The sequence below is a fragment of the Barbatula barbatula genome (assembly GCF_947034865.1).
Source record: "Barbatula barbatula genome assembly, chromosome: 14".
NCBI classification, from domain to species: Eukaryota; Metazoa; Chordata; class Actinopteri; order Cypriniformes; family Nemacheilidae; genus Barbatula; species Barbatula barbatula.
In genome coordinates, this window is record NC_136777.1 from 20,323,418 (window position 1) to 20,339,924 (window position 16,507).

At 38.1% G+C, this 16,507-nt stretch overlaps 1 protein-coding gene across 3 annotated transcripts in view; it reads left to right on the plus strand.

Annotated features, from left to right (window-relative positions):
• The window catches only part of eml4 (EMAP like 4), a 73,688-nt gene that overhangs the window by 40,356 nt on the left and 16,825 nt on the right, over positions 1–16,507 (plus strand). For 2 of the 3 annotated variants that reach the window (XM_079472700.1, XM_079472699.1), the window contains exons 2-7: positions 5,133–5,315; positions 11,198–11,330; positions 11,852–12,052; positions 14,995–15,132; positions 15,432–15,457; positions 15,961–15,993. In XM_079472700.1, coding sequence (XP_079328826.1) covers positions 5,133–5,315; positions 11,198–11,330; positions 11,852–12,052; positions 14,995–15,132; positions 15,432–15,457; positions 15,961–15,993 — 714 coding nt within the window. The remainder of the gene's footprint in view (positions 1–5,132; positions 5,316–11,197; positions 11,331–11,851; positions 12,053–14,994; positions 15,133–15,431; positions 15,458–15,960; positions 15,994–16,507) is intronic. The other variant, XM_079472701.1, reaches the window with a different exon arrangement.

The following is a 16,507-nucleotide window of genomic DNA, read 5'->3' on the forward strand; positions in this document are numbered from 1 at the left end:
CTTTTATCAGTCGCATGATGAGCATTTGAGGTTTCATAAGGGAAGTCTTTGCAGTACTGCTCTGAAGCACCAGAAGTCTTTATGTGGACGTCATCTATAGTTATATACTGTACACTGAAAAGACTGTTTGATAAACATAAAATATAAGTGGCAAATATTAATATTAGAGGGAAAGTTCACCCAAAAATTCCGTCTTCATTTACTCACCTTCAAGTTGTTCAAATCTGTATTTTTTTTATCTGTAAATGTTTTTGTTCTGATGAACACAGGAGAAAGAAATTTGGAAGAACGCTTATAACCAAACCGTTCAAGGACCCCATTGGCTACCAAAGTAGGAAACCCCTACTCTACTATTTTTTTGTTTGTTCTGTTGAACACAAAAGAAGATATTTTGAAGAATGTAGCAAACAGTTCTGGGGCACTTTTGACTACCATTGTCATTTTTCCTACTACGGTAGTCAATGGTGGCCAAGAACTGTTCGATTACAAGCATTCATACAAACTTATAAAGGTTTACAACAACTCGAATGTGAATAAACGATGACAGAATTTTAGTTTTTTGCTGAACTATCCCTTTAAAGTTATGTTTAGCATTGATTATCTGTGTTCATGTTGCCAAATGTGTTAAACTAACATGATTTTTATTTGTAGAACTTTCAGTTTAAAGTTTTCGCCCTTTCCATCATTCAATCTTAAATGGTATAGAGACTACATGTATGATAGAAGATACATTATAAAAATAAAATAAAGATGTTAGAATCATGAAATGTCACCAGAATGCATGTGGTACCATGCCATGAACCTTGGTATGGAAAGGGAAACCATATTAAAACAAACATTGAATTGCCATTGTACTTGTCTAAGAAACCATATTATTACCATGGTTCTTTTTCAAAGTGTTCACTAAACCCTTAATTATATGTCTATGATGTGTATGATACGTAAATGTTTGTCTGTGCTCTAACCATATAACGCAGACACAGACACCAAACCAGTTTAGGCATGTGCTGTACTCCAGTTTACAAGTGTGCCGAGTCTTTTAATGATCGCCAAACCCTGACAGAGTGACTTGATTATTTATCTTGTTAAGATGGCAGGAAACATAAGTCTCCAGTGTTTCATCCAGCCCAGTTCTTATTGCAGCCCTTATCTCACGGTCAGGAAGTGTGCAAGATTGGAACCGTTCTCAGATCTGCGGCGCTATCAGCACTGTTTGGACTTTTTGTTTGAAGTGTTGCAAATAGCTTACATTAACAAGCAGCGTCAATCAACGCTCAGCGGGCTGTGTTTGCACGGCTGGGCATCTGAATAAGGCTGATTGCGCCACTGAGTCGTATCTCCGCTGTAAATCTGCTATCCAACCCCGAGGACTTCCTCCATAGACCTCCAGTCAAAATGAAGAACGGCAAAAACAAGTCTTACATGCATGCTATCTGGCCTTGTGCCTAGGGATGGTCTTGCATCAAGTCTAGGATCTCGCTGGGGTTGCACGTTTGAGCTTTTGAGTTGTCGTATCTGTGCATGGGAGGTTCTCGTGGCATCGGGAATTGAAATCAGCTTTATTTTAAAGTTGAGTGGGTTATGTTGAAGGCGTGTTTGTGCGTTTAGCTGTACGTGCAAGAGGGCTGGGGGTCGAAAACTGAGGAATTTGACGAGCTATTGTGAAATATGACATGTGCAGAGGCCTTCCTTCCTCTTAGCCTGCAAGGAATCATGGGTAGAAATGTGAAGGGAGGTGGGTCTGGTGGGTTAGGGACTTTTCTGAGGGGGCACCAATGAAAACAGGAAAGTGTTTTCACGTACATAACTGTAAAGTGATAGGCCAGCAGTTTAGTTTTCCTTTCCAGTGTAGTAATACCCTTCAAATAATTTTATGTGAACACAATCTGATTTATTCCTTTAAGGTTACCTGGGATTACCGCACCCTGCCTCCAATCCTTTATTTCTCTTTTTACCTCCTGTTAGGATTTTTTTGTATTTCTATTTCACTGCCCATGTTATTTTCCGTACGCACTGCCAATATCGGACAATCTCCCGAACCAATTTCCTCTCAAAGAAAGGCATTGTGTTATAGACGATTGTGTTATGTCCGCTGAGATAAGACGTTTCAAACGGAAGGACCTGCAGACAGAAAGGAAACTGAGGGCAGAGAAAGTAAATTAACTATTGTAGGATTTTACAGCTTTCCAGACTTTGAATCTTACTGGCTCCCAAGCATCTGAAATGTTTGCTTATGGGTTCTAGGTAGATAAGTTCAAACTACTTTTAACCGACAGTAACATTTCTTGCAGCTCGAATGAAAAGACTCTTTGTATTTGTTACATTGAATAAATAATCCCTTTGACTAGGCCGGTCTTACATTTTTACGTTGCGGTTTTTGATGAAGCTTTTATTACAGTAGACAGTATTATCACGGTGATAAAATGCATTACTGAATAGGTTTAAAAATATTTCAAATATAAACCAATTATAAGAAATACATGGAAATTAAAGCTTTGTGTTTAATTAAATATTATAAATAAATATATATTTTATTCCATATAGATTTTAGTAATGGATGAACACATGTAATAGTGATGATTTAGCAAAAGATGCCCACTTGTTCTCACGTTTGCTCTACAAAACTGTATTCAACATACATAGTCAAATACATATGTAACAAAATGGGCGTTTTTACTGACACATTACTTCATTATAATTAATTACCTGTCAATGTCAGTACGACAATAGTGCTAATTCATGTTTTTTTCCAGACAGCAAGCAGTAGGATAGCTAATATAGCTTAATGGGATATTTCACTACCAAATAAAAAAATTCCTCATGTTTTACTCACCCTCAATGTATCCTTGCTGGATATGGTTTTCTTCCGAAAGAATAATTTAGTCAGAGTTATAATACCACGTATAATTTAGCTTTCAACCGATAGAATGGGAGTGAATGGGTGTTGTTTTTTGAAGCTCAAAAAGTGCATCCATCGATCAAAGAACGGCTCGACACGGCCCCCTGGGCAAAGACCTTCTGAAGCGAATTGATGCGTTTGTTTAAGAGAAATATCCATATTGATTATTGCTATTAACGTTGATGTCTAGTTTCCGTCATGTCTCGAATGCACATGAACCAGAGGCTTTTCATAAATTCTGGTGAATGCTGCATTTCTCATTTTAAGCCGATAGGATAGCGTCTACTCTGGCCGGAGATTTCGTCACCGCCATTTGCCATTTTGCCAAGCTTACTCTTCAACTGTCAGGAATACAAATGGCAATAGTCCATGCAATTTTGCCACTTTAGTTCGGCTATTTGTTTTAATGTGGTGTTCATATTTCACCTAAGGTGGGACCTGGCAGTACTCCGCCTTCCGGCATTCTTCTTCATGTAAGGCTGTTTACATCAGTGTGCGCGTGCATATGATGCCAACGCAGCATAAACGCAGTGTTATTTTAAACAGTCAAATGAAAATCTAAACTTTTGAAGGCATAAACGATCAGTAGTTTTGCGCTCTCTTTCGGTTTCTGATTCGAGACAGGCGATGTATGGACGGCTCCCGGAAGTTCATTGTGGCTGATGTTGAATCGATCTTGACTGCATCCATGACTGCAGTTGCCAGATTAGACTGATTGATCTTTGAGCAGTTAGCTGTAGAATGTTTGCTCAGCTGTTGGTGTATAACCGGCTAACGTGCTTGACCATATGTCTAATAATGTACATTGGGTTAGGGTGCACAGAAAGACTCTTTGTTAGGACGTTGATGTGTTTTGTTTGGGTATTTACCGACTTCCTAAAAAGGCTGTGGTGTGTGTTTCATGTGTGAGTGAATTAATGTGTGCCAAGGCATTCCCGACACAACCCCCTGTGCTCTGCCATGACCTTAATACCCAAGCTCATTTGAACTATTTGGGGAACTTGCTGACTTTCAGTATCAGAATGTGCGGTGCGGTAATAGGCTTCTTCTCGCATTTGCACCCATTGAAGTGAACAAGAGACAGTCAGTACTTTCAATGATTAATAAGCTGTGTAAAAATGGTTAAGATTTAATCTTGGATCAGAGATGTGCTGGTGTGTATGAGAGTGTGCTATTTTATGCGCCTTAAACTAGCTAACCACAGTTCAGAATGCAGGGCCCCTCGCTCAGAGAACCGCTCCAGCGATCAAAACCCCAACCACAGTTACTCCTGGCACCCGACCGGCTGCAGTACTCTATAGTGCCCCCATCCACACGTCCACGCTTGTGTTACAGCAGCAACAATTTTTACAGTCCCTCAAAAACACTTTAACATAAGCATCAGCGTGGATTCTAATGTGATTTTCGTGTGATTTTAGATGCAGGTAATATACATGAGTTAACTTCATGCCATCCCAGATGTATGTGACCATAGCTTGTATTCCTTGTTTGTTAGTTGTGAAGGGACAGTTTACCCACCAATGACTATTACCATCACTTATTCACCCTGATGTTGTTTAAAGCCCCTATATGACTCTTTTCCTCTGTGGAACACAAAAGAAGATATTTTGAAAAAGGACTCGGTGGTACAATTAAAGTCAATGGGGAGCAGTTTCGTTTGGTTACCAACATTCTTCTTTTCTGTTCTGAAGAAGAAAGACTTCAATTTTGGGTAAATTATCAACTTAAGTCTATCTACTGTACTAAAGGCTTGTTTACTTTCAGAAAATATTTTATACACATTAAACTAAATGGACCTGAAGCATTCATAAGCTTTTCTTCCCACGTCTCCTTGTACAGTTTTATTCCTCCATGTTTGTTGACCTGAGTTGTTGCTGGCGCAAAGAGAAGGAAAGCTCAGATGTCATTTTTCAATAGAGTATGTCTCTATGGCCTCCATTGATTTCTATGGACTTTTTCATGTAGACTTTCAAGAATTCATGGAGACTTTCAAGAATCAAGCGTATGGCTCTATGGTGTAATGATAAACCTTTTCTTTTCACTTAAATATTAAAAAGCACGAAGACTGATAAATATGTATATAAATATCTGCGTGTCATTTTGATAAAGCTGTGCGTCCATTGACATTAAACATTGTTGAAACAAACAGACCAAAAGGAAAATTCATTTGTTGGCAATAAGAAGAAAATATACGATGTGTAAGTGAACTGTATCTCTCTCTCTCTGATCTCAGATGACAGTATTTCGGCAGCGAGCACATCAGATGTGCAGGATCGCCTTTCGTCTCTGGAGCTGCGGGTTCAGCAGCAGGACGATGAGCTGACGGTGATGAAGGCCGCGTTGGCCGACGTGCTCAGGCGTCTTGCTCTGTCCGAGGACACGGCCGCCGCTGCCAAGAAACAGCAGAGCAGCAAAGGTAACCGAACGCTGTGTGTGTGTTTGCCTCCAGTGATCCTAACACTGTTTACATGCAGGAAGTGTAGGAGCCATGCCAGGGCAGGATCTGTTAACAGTGTCAATCCAACCTTGACCCAAGGCGCACAACATTTCCATTTGAAGAGCAGCTGCGTGTGTGTGAACGCTCGTGTGTGAGATCTGCTGCTCCCGGGAAAAGCTTTTAATGTTCGACTATTAAATCGACTTCACTTTGTTCTCTGTTTAACACAGTGTGTGTAAAACACACTGGCTCCTTTCCTCCTGTCACACACACACACACATAGACATTTATGCATGATGGAATACGTTACATGCACACAACTCAAAGGTAAAGAATGTTTTGTCATGTTTTTTGGCATTTCTGAAAGGTCTTGCCACTTATAGTCCATAGTGGTTAATACACACTAGGGTTGTCACGGTACAAAAAACATGTCTTACGATACTATACCAGCTGAAGTATCTCGATACCAAGTAGTATCACGATGCTGTGCCATGTTTATAATTCAAATCTATACAAAAACACAGATTTAGATGAAACATTTTGTATATACTATAGTGAACTGTTTTGCACTAGAATATGTTGTTGTATTAACTGTAGTAATTGGATAAATTGTAGTGAATACTGTAGCATACTTAAACATTTACTATGGCAAGACTCAAAAACACAAGTGTCTATGAGTTTTAGTGGTTTACTGTTGTAAATACTAAAGTACACTTGATAATTTTTCGCAGAGGACAAATTTCTTTGATACAGCAGTCTTTAAAAGTGGAATATTAGGCTTTCTTTAAATGCGGAACTAATACGGCCAGTAGGTGGCATACATTTTAGTGAATCATTTAACCAACTCGTTCAAAATGCTAATTTGAATCATTATCTCGTCCAAGTAATTCAAAACACACATTCATTTAGGAGATAAACACAGCAAAAAGGCAGATGTAAGTGTTCCAATGAATATTGATGCGCATATGCAACATTAACAACGGTACTACGATACTACCGTTTCAAAAATAGAGAGGCATCTCGGGTATTTCGAGGCTTTAGCATCGCAATGCTACCGTAGCACCGGTACACCGTGCAACCCTTATATACAATGCACACGAAATCTGCATTATTTGTACTCTTTCCTGTAGCGAAGTGGTAAGAGCCAAGGTCGTGGGTTCAATCTAAGGGGATTGCACAAAGTCACTTTGGATAAAAGCGTCTGCCAAATGCATAAATGTTATGTAAATGTACTACACTACAGTATATTGTTTGGTGCCGATGGTAGCTCAGAAATGACATGTGACATGCATGTGAACTCTCAACTCTTTACAATCTGAGTAACACCCTTCTGTCTATATCCTGCTTTCCATATATCAAAAGAAACATAAATGTCAAGCATGAAAAGAAGAATTATAGTTTAGCATAAACCGGGAGAGATTGAAGACCTAGAAAATCTGACACCATGTTATCCTGTGTCCACTCTGCCTACTTCTTTCCCTTTCTATGTGGGATTTGTATTAATGGCAGTGGAGGACGTGTGTATGTGTGAAAGCAGCAGGGGAAGGTGTGGTCACACAGAACCTATTTACTTTCATTCATAAGCACACATATGCAGAGAGCCGGGGGGATTATTTGAAGCAGGGTTTTATCTTTGTGAACAAAAATTCAAGTCTGGTCAACTATGACCCACAGTATTACATAGCGAAAGGTAGATAATATTCATATTTACTTACTTTAATTAAGTTTATTAGAATTTTATTTTAATCATTTATTATTTATGAAATTATCCTGTGGCTCATATCCATTTTCTTAGGTATATTTAGATGGATAAAGTTTAACCTCACCTGAACAACAGTGTTTGTGTAGTGTTACGGTGTGCAGTGTGTAATGAATCTTGAATTTGTAATAGAAGTCAAGAACGTTCAAATAAATATGACATGATAACTTCATCTTTATATCTGGCCGCATGTTCATTCCAAAGTTTGTTTTTGTGTGTTGAAATGCAGCGGTTAAACATGACTCTGGGACAGCCGGTCTGTGGATAAATGCTCAGGATCTGTCTCTTTCCAAATGATCAGTTGCTATGGTTACAAGCATTTTTCAGTTTCTGAATTTACGCTGTAATTTCCCATGACCCCCCCATATTTCCACACACGTGCTCTTCTGAAATGCCCTTTTTATAATGATGTGGCTATCAGGAAAGTTTAAAAATTCACTGAGGAATAAGGAAGTGCTTGTTATTTTGTATGAGCAGTTACACTGTGTCTACACCGGATGCGGCGCGGTGTGACGGGACACGACACACGGGTTGTTCTAATGGGAATGGCGCGCCGCATAAAATTATAATGGGTTCTAATGCGTTTTAATTTCTTTTGTCGTGTCGCATCGTGCCGGCGCCATGTCCGGTGCAGACATGAGTGTTACTCTAAATAAAGATACAGTCAATAACAGACATCTTTACATGTGAGCAATGTAGCTTCTGGTGTATTTTGAGTGTGAATTGATGATCTATGCCTGTGGGTTGGGAGCTGTGTAGCCAGTGACAGTCTGTGGATAGAAAGCAGATATTTTCTTGGTTTCCTGTGGGAGTGCCTCACACAAGGTCTTCCTGTGAGCCTCTGCAGACACACACACAAAGATACAGTACACAGCAGGGATGTCATGAACTGTTTTTGGACATTTAGTTTCTTAAAGATTGTGTCATCAGACTAGCTTTCGATTCTCCCTATGTATTACAAGTATGAGATCATGAAGACGTTATCGTCAGAGAAACATAGAAGGTGTCAGAGTTGGTAAACATGAGTCTTGCCATAAGTTTAATGTGAATTTTAAACATGCACATCTGCATAAAACTCAAATATGTTCACAAGGTTGGTAAACATTAAATGAAATATTTATATATTTATAAAAGTTTTATCCTATAATAAGTGCCATAAGTGAATATTCAGCTTCCATCTGTACTTGTAATAATAAATACAAAAGGTAACAGTATCATTTTAGTCGACTTTTGTTATGGGCATTAAATACACAATAAATATAAAAATGGAAATACAGACGGAGGGGGTTATAGGGATAGTTCACCCTCCCCAAAAAAAATTTCACATCATTTACTCACCTTCAAGATGTTCCAAACCTTTATAGATGTCAAAGAAAGGTATTTTGAAGAATGTTGGCAATTGTCAGTTCTGGAGCATCATTGCTGGATACCATAGTAGAATTTCTTTGTTTTTTATTTGTTCTGTTGAACATAAAATTAGATATTTTGAAGAATTTAGGAAAGCACACAGTTCTGGTGCACATTTGACTACCATTTCAATTTTTCCTACTATGGTAGTCAATGATTCTCCAAAACTGAAAATTGCTAACATTCTTCAAAAATATCTCTAAGAACTAAGAAATTAATGCACACTGAAAAAGATTACTTGTAGAATTTACTCAAAAAAAATTCTTTACAAGGATCTAAAAACTTTAACTAACATTTAATTGATATTTTAACAAAAACAAAGTAAACGCTGAACAAAAACATCGAACTTGACGGATCGCTTAATTTCATATTGAAATAATATAAAAAAATTAACAGCATAGATAGTCAAGTAAGAAGAGACTGGTGGTCTCTGTACTAGCATTAGCACAGTTACTGCTCAATAAGTCAAATAACACACTTCATACTAATATCGTGTCTCCCTCGGCCTAGGCACAAGCATCGCTCTTCAACTTACACAACCCAAACAAAAAAAGAATACCAAAACTCTCCTAAATCTCACAGATAAATAAAAACACGAACAAGTCTTTCTTTTTACCCTTAAATGAATCTCCTAATGCAATCAGATACAAAGGATGCTGTGAACTACAGATATAATGCCAACGTAGTTATATCCACAAAAAGCATTTATGTAGTCTCAACACAAAGTTATTAAGTAAACTTAATTTTACCAATTTATGAGTTGGATTTTATCACTTAAAATTACTCAAACAAAAAATGTATTTTAACAACCAAAATTAGGAATTTTAATCACAAAATGTTTACGTTATTTTCGCACAAGTTGTTTGTTAACAACAGGAACATTATTATGTTAAGTATATTTTAATTATTTATTTTCATAAAATCTACTAAGGCACATCATATTTTTTTCAGTGCAGGTTTGGAACAACTTGAATTATAGCAGAATCTTCATTTTGGGATGAACTATCCCTTTAAAGTTTGTTAGAATAAACACACACACACAAAGGCTCTCCACAGTCGGATGGTCTCAGCCACACACAGCTTGTGTGTTTTGTTGTGGGCTAATGGAGCGTGAAACACAGCCATGTGGCACAGACATGGTTTCACCGCCCCGCTGAGATAACACACACAGACACGTGCCCTGGGGAGAAACAATTAATACAATCCAGCAAGCAAGAGCTACAGGGAAAGTAAGACAATAGCTACACAGACCCTGATCGCTTTCAGGCAGCGCACGGGTCGAGGAAATGACCAGCGGGAAACCAGGCACCTAATCCAGCCATTTCCACATGCAGGACATTCAGAGAGAGTTTTAAATAGCATGGCTGATGCAAACCATTGCAATCGTGACACTGAGGTTTAGCGTGAGAATAGACACATTTCCCTTTAGATAAATCATTTGCTAATACATTCCTCAACAGTAACGGGTGGACAGTTCAACTGAAAAAACTTACAGGGGTTTTAGTATTAGATTTGCTCCACTTTTGGTAATGTAAGCATGCACTGAGCTGGCATGAAATCCACATGTTTGTGCAAATCTGATGATCCGTGTTATCCCAGCATGACTTGGGAATGTTCCACAGATCTCGTGTGCGTCAATGGAGGCAAAGACATCTGACTTTATGTGCAAAGTTATCATGCCATGGATTTTCTTGCATTTGACTAGTGACCTGGAAAGGACTTATTTTACATTATAACATTTACTTTTTAAAAACGCTTAAAGGAACAGTTCACCCAAAAATTAAAATGGTCATAATTTTGTTGATGAACACAGAGAAAGATATCCGGATGAATGCTTATAACCAAACAGTTCTTCGTCCCCATTGAGTAGTAGTTGTAGTATAGTATTCCTTTGTTCTATTGAACAGAAAAGAAGATGTTTTTAAGAACGTAAGAAAGCAAACAGTTCTCAGGCACTTTGAATACCATTGTCATTTTTCCTGCACCAGATCTGTTTGGTTACAAGCATTAGGTTAAAGACATTTTTACACTTATTTTGATAAAAATGTTTTTTCTTTACATTAAACACAAATATTAGCTGGTTTAAACAAAATCACACATTTTCAGTGTGGTCAAAGACTTTAAAACCTGACTTATTTTTAGAAGATTGATGTAAATAAAGGGACCTCTTTCATGTTTCATGTTATTAAATTATATTGGACTAAGTTTGAAGTATTTAAATTCACATTAAATTATTGCTTTCATTTAGTCAGATAACTGAAAATGAAACTTGTGAAACTCATGAAATTGTTCTGTTTGGTTACAAACATTCTTCTAAATATCTTTCCTAGGGTTTAGCAGAACGAAATGTACACAGGTTTGGAACAACTTGAGGGTGAGGAAATTTCCAGGATTGCAAAAGTCATTGAGATTTTTGTTCTGTCGAAAATTCCTTACATGGGTCAAAAATTTTTATTGGCTGTTTCAGTTACTCTTTGAGGATTCATCGCAATCCCTCATAAATAGTTTTATAATGAAAATGTATCGGTCAAACATAGGTGTGGATACCCTGATAGAGAGTCTATACTGTACAGTCATTGGTCACGCAAAATCACCGAAGCTGCAGAGCAGCGATAAACCGCTCTATTCATTTCAGTGGCTCTATTTTAACTGAGAGGAGAGAGATTTAAATCGATCTGTTTCTCATCTCCCGCAGGTCAGGCTCCGATGCGTGAGGCTTACTCTATGTCCTGTATTGCCAACGGCAGTTCCGGCGGCCGCAAATCTCACAGAGACAGCTCAACAGTGTCAATAGCCAAGAAGGAGACGCTGTCTTCCGCAGCCAAGAGGTAGTATGCTCACACGAGCACAATATCCAAATAGATGAGACAAATCGAACCCGCAAATATCTGAATACATGCATTAGTATGCAAAGCTACACCAACACAGTGAGGTGCAAACCACACTAATAACCTTAAACTGTTATCTGTGGCTTCCTAAAAATACATTTGGTTTAGAACTGATGCATCTCAATATGATGTGTTTGCTGAATTTGAAAACCACATCATTACACTGAAGGCTAGTAAAGAAAATGATTTTTATTGCGTGACATTCAGTAATTGATCTTGCTCAAGTCAAAGCTACACATGGACCTTCAAACTGTTTATGCCAAAGTTTTGTATACCAAAAATGTGGTTTTCATGCTTGTTTAATGTTTTTTAGCCTTAATATTATTTTCATTTCAAGTCTGCCTCCAAATGTCTGTGTAATACGACTGTCATGTTTTTCACCCCAGAGTTGATCTCCAGTCTTCTCATCCCTTCATGTGTATAAAAATCGTCCTCTGTTGACCTGCGTGTTTTTTTCGCAGTGGTATCGGCGAGAGGAAAAAAGACAAGCCTCAGATGGAGGAAATCAAGGAGAAAGAGGAGCCGGCACAGGCTAATGATAAAGCCCCCTCAGCACCCAGCACCCCTCAGGCACCGTCCCCTTCTAGCAACCCCCCCTCCCCTCACCCCCCACAACCCCAAAGACAAGCCTCGGAGAACAAGGGGTCAACCCCGGCCAAAAGGTTCCTCCTGACAGCCATAGACATTTTTGGCAACGTTCGAGCAACGTTTTGGCAATCTGCTTGCTGTTGTTTCGCAACACGTTGACTTGAGAGCCAAAGGGGCAGGGCTGACACACTTCTTAAGTCGATATTAGGATCAATAGAGCGCAGTAGTGATTGTTTCATTGTCATGTAGCGGTAGTTTTCCCCGTTCGTTGTCTCGAGAGAAATTAAAAATCAAAATCTGCGATAAAACGTTTTTGGGTGACAAACGATTGCTGTCAAATGATTAAACGCATCCGAATAAGCTTATGTTTACATAATATACTGTATGTTTGGGTAGTATACATATTAATTTTGCATTCATAAACACATACACATACATGCATATATTTAAAAAAGATATACAAATGAATAAACATTTATGTATCATTTCAACTATTGGTAATTATATGGAAATATTTCCTAAATATGTATACACGTAAAGTATGTGTATGTATTTGTTTATAAACAGACATATGTTAACACAAACTGTAATTCTGGATACAATTAATAGCGATTAATCTTGTGACAGCCCTTCAAATCATTTTTGAAAACAGATGCACATTAAACGTATCAAATTGTTTTTTATTTAATATGTCTTAAAAGGTAAAATCGCTTAAATAATCTGTTAAATCAGTAAAACCGATCCTACATTACCACTAACCTTGTCACTTGTGAGCCTGAAAGGTTTATATGTCCTTGCTTAAAATGTAGTTCTAAATCATATTGAAAATCATGGTAATTTAAACATCTGAAAATATTTAGGTCTGTCGAACGATTAATCCAGAATAAAAGTTTATGTTGACATAATATCTGTCTGTGTACTGTGCATATTAATTTTGGATTTATAAACACAACCACTTACATGTATAAATCATTAAGAAATATTTAAATGTATTTATTTATTTGTTATTATATTGTTATTAAATGATATACATGTTTATACATTTTTATAGTTACATTATGGAAACACTAACTTTTATTCTGGACGCGATTGTTTGACAGCCCTAAAAATATTTAATTACATTAAAATAAATGAATGAAAACATTACAATAACACTCTGTCTATGCCAACACATTTACAGGAAATGAGAAGTCGTCTCCATTAAAATAATATTAATAAAGTACATTTAATCTTTAGGGATCAATGTTCTAGAAGGAACAATTTGAGCAGTGCTTTGGAAAGATGACCTTAACAAATACTTAAACCCATACAGTACAATACAGTGTTTCTCTTCCTGAACTAAGTTTGAGATCAATTGGCTCGGACTCATTCTTCATTCTGTGCTGTTAGCATCAGGCCAGCAGTAGTGATGAGAATGTGTCAGTAATGCTTTGGATAGCACCGAGCGGTCCACCCACTAGAGAGATTAATGTAAAGCAGATGTATCTTCTGTGCTCAGACCCTTGGCCTCTGCTTAATAAGACATTTATGCTTCAGAATAATCGTGCTAGGCCAGCCGTGCATCAACACTATTAGTCTGTACTTACTAACACAAATCATATTAGACGTGCAAGCTGTCCCTTCCCATTAGCTTAGGGGAAGTGGAAAACCAATTAGTTCTCGTAATGTCGTTTCATGGTCGCGTCCATGCCTGTTAGATGCCACAAGGATCAGATTATTAGACGGGTTCTGGCTGCAGTCAAGTCAGTTTCCTTTAAGAACGCATTGTAGAGGTGACGGTTCTGGTTACAAAAAAATATTGCGGTATTACCGGTATACATATCTATTACCAGTATGCATATCTTAAAATGCAGTAGTGTGACATACTTTTTTTCACACAAATGGACGGGATTGACTTCATTTAGGGTCCTAGTGGAGCATTTTTTGCATTTGGAAGTGTGTCGCTCTGCCCCGGACTACCATTCACTGCCCCTCTACCATTCTCACTCCTCTGTTTTGCAAGGATGGAGATACTGCGCTACAGCTCTGACCTGTATAACAACTGTTGTGTGTTGAAATGTACATTTTTGGATCACTCCTACTGTGGGAAATCTTAAAATATATCAATTATCTTCTAAATCTGAGGGCATTAAAGCACTTGTACGAAGTTTTAAACCCCAAGATAAATATAACTTTTTTTAAAGATGTAGCAGAGGGGTAAACAAACTGTAAATATAAGTGAAGTAGGGGTGGTCCTGAAAATCACATGTTTGTTTTTGTACCGGTAAGGTTTTCTTCTTGCAACCAGCTGCGCGTGAGGATTACACTCCTCTTTTCTCTCTTTCTAAATCTCAAATGTTTCTTTCTTCGCATCGGTTGTTTCTTGCTGGCCAATGGACTGGGTTTCAAACTCTCACCTGCCTTATCTGTACTAACCGTTGAGTGGTTTATGCTTTATCTGATGTGCCTGGTGTGTGCATGTTTTACCCGCGGGATCGCATACCCACAATTCGCCTTTGACGTTGAAGATGCGGCGTTGCTTGTTTTTCTGATTCCCGGTTTAAAATTAACCAAAGGAAAGGAGTGGTCATTTGTGATTGGAGGAACCGAATCGAAATACACTAGCATCTAAGTTGTCTAAGCCAAAGTAAACAAGAGAAGTTATTTTGAAGGTGAGAGTTGATCAGTTCAGGTGATTTGGTTAAATCGGATGATAAAACCTTTGTCACACACTGAGTGCTTACTCATTGTGATTTTGTCATATTTCTGCATGCAAACTTTCTGCAGTGATTTTTACTTTACAAATACAAAAGACTCAATGTCTTTTAGTGAATAAAGAGAAAACCGCACAGGTTTCGAAAGACATAAGGTTTAGTGAATAGTGACATTACTTTTGCTTTGATAAATGTTCACCTCCAAGGTCATAATGCCACTCCTACCCTTGACTTCTTTTTCAGCCTCTCGCTATTGCTTCCTTTTGCAAGAACAGAATATGTTTTGTACATGTCTTGGGTCTAATATTTGGGGTCTCCATCAGGGGTAGCAGTGCGAAGCGGGGAGGGATGGAGCGTTCTCAGAGCAGCACGTGGGACAGCGGAGAGGACAACAGGAATAAGCTGGTGAAAGCCGCCTCCACTTCTAAACTGCTGGCCAAAGTTGCGAAGAACGCAGACAAGTAAGTTACAGCTACAGAGTGTGACTATAGCCCTGTTCACAAATGCTGTCTTTAAAGTACACTTTAGAGATCATGTGTGAACACGTTTTAGTAATACTTGTAAATCAGTACTGACACTTAGGCGGTATGAGAAGGTGTAACATTAGAGTGAATGACGTCAGAATGATGTGTTTGCTCTGACGGTTCAGTTTGTCTCATAGGGCACAAAAATGAAAATGTAAAAAATGAACCTTATAAATAACCTTATTAGAATGCAGTATTTGTTTTGATATTTTGGTGTTTCTTTGTTTTCTCTTTAGACACAGAGATCCAGTCATCAGTCAAGGTAAAGCCATCGTCTTAAATGTTTCAATTTATTTTGGTTCCTCACGTGTTTTCCTTGTTTGTGACTCAGTGGTGCGAGAAAAACAGATATTCTTGGCTGTATATACAGTAGTTAACCTTTTCTCTTTTACATGTGATTTGCAAAGTGAAATCATTCAAATTAACCGCAAGAGCTGAATTTCACTTCATAAGTTTTAAACACAAAACAGGAACTAGCATGACTCAAATCTAAGTAGTCGAGATTAGCATGATCTGAAATGACCTCATCTTGAGGGGCTTCATGGATGCGAGCAACCCCCCTTTCTCTCTTTCTCTGCGTATGTTAAAAGGAAATATACACAGAACTACATTCCTGTCTCCTGGTTCCCCATTGCTCATCCAGACCTTTCTGATATCACAACTACCTTGACATGTCTGTTATCAATGTGAATTCAGTAGAGCTCTGTTTTGTCTGCCATTTTCGTGTTGATGTTGAGAGATTATTATTTCTGTCCCCATACCCAGCTAAAATGTCAACGCGTGAAAAAAACAGCCAAGGTAAGGCCATCCTCGCTTACGGACCAAAAGCGCTTACCCTCCAGAAACCGCTTTACACTGGACTCTCGCACTAACTCCACTTGAATGATTTTAACACTGTTGATCAGTCTGACGGATCAAGAATCAACCAATCACGTTTCTGCTTCACTTCTCTCTCTGCTGCTCTGCTTATTCCTTGAGAGATTTCTGAAAAGTCCTAATGAGAAACACATATCTCGCACATCATTTTCTGCTTGGCATAATTCAGTTGTTTGATATAAAGGATTATAGTCACCACTAGTATGTTCTAAGCCAAGAAATGTTAAATAATAAAGTAGTGATGCTGTGTCAGTGCAACTTTACATCCGTCTCATGAAACCTATTTTTGGGGGGCCCCCCCCCCGTCCCCCCAAAAATAAATGAAATGTCTTTTGCTTAGAGAAAATGTCCATCAATGTGAAATAAATCTCAAGCTGTTTGTTTGTCCATCTTTCCCTCTCTCTGTACATGTCTCTGTACCTTTTCTTTATTGAAT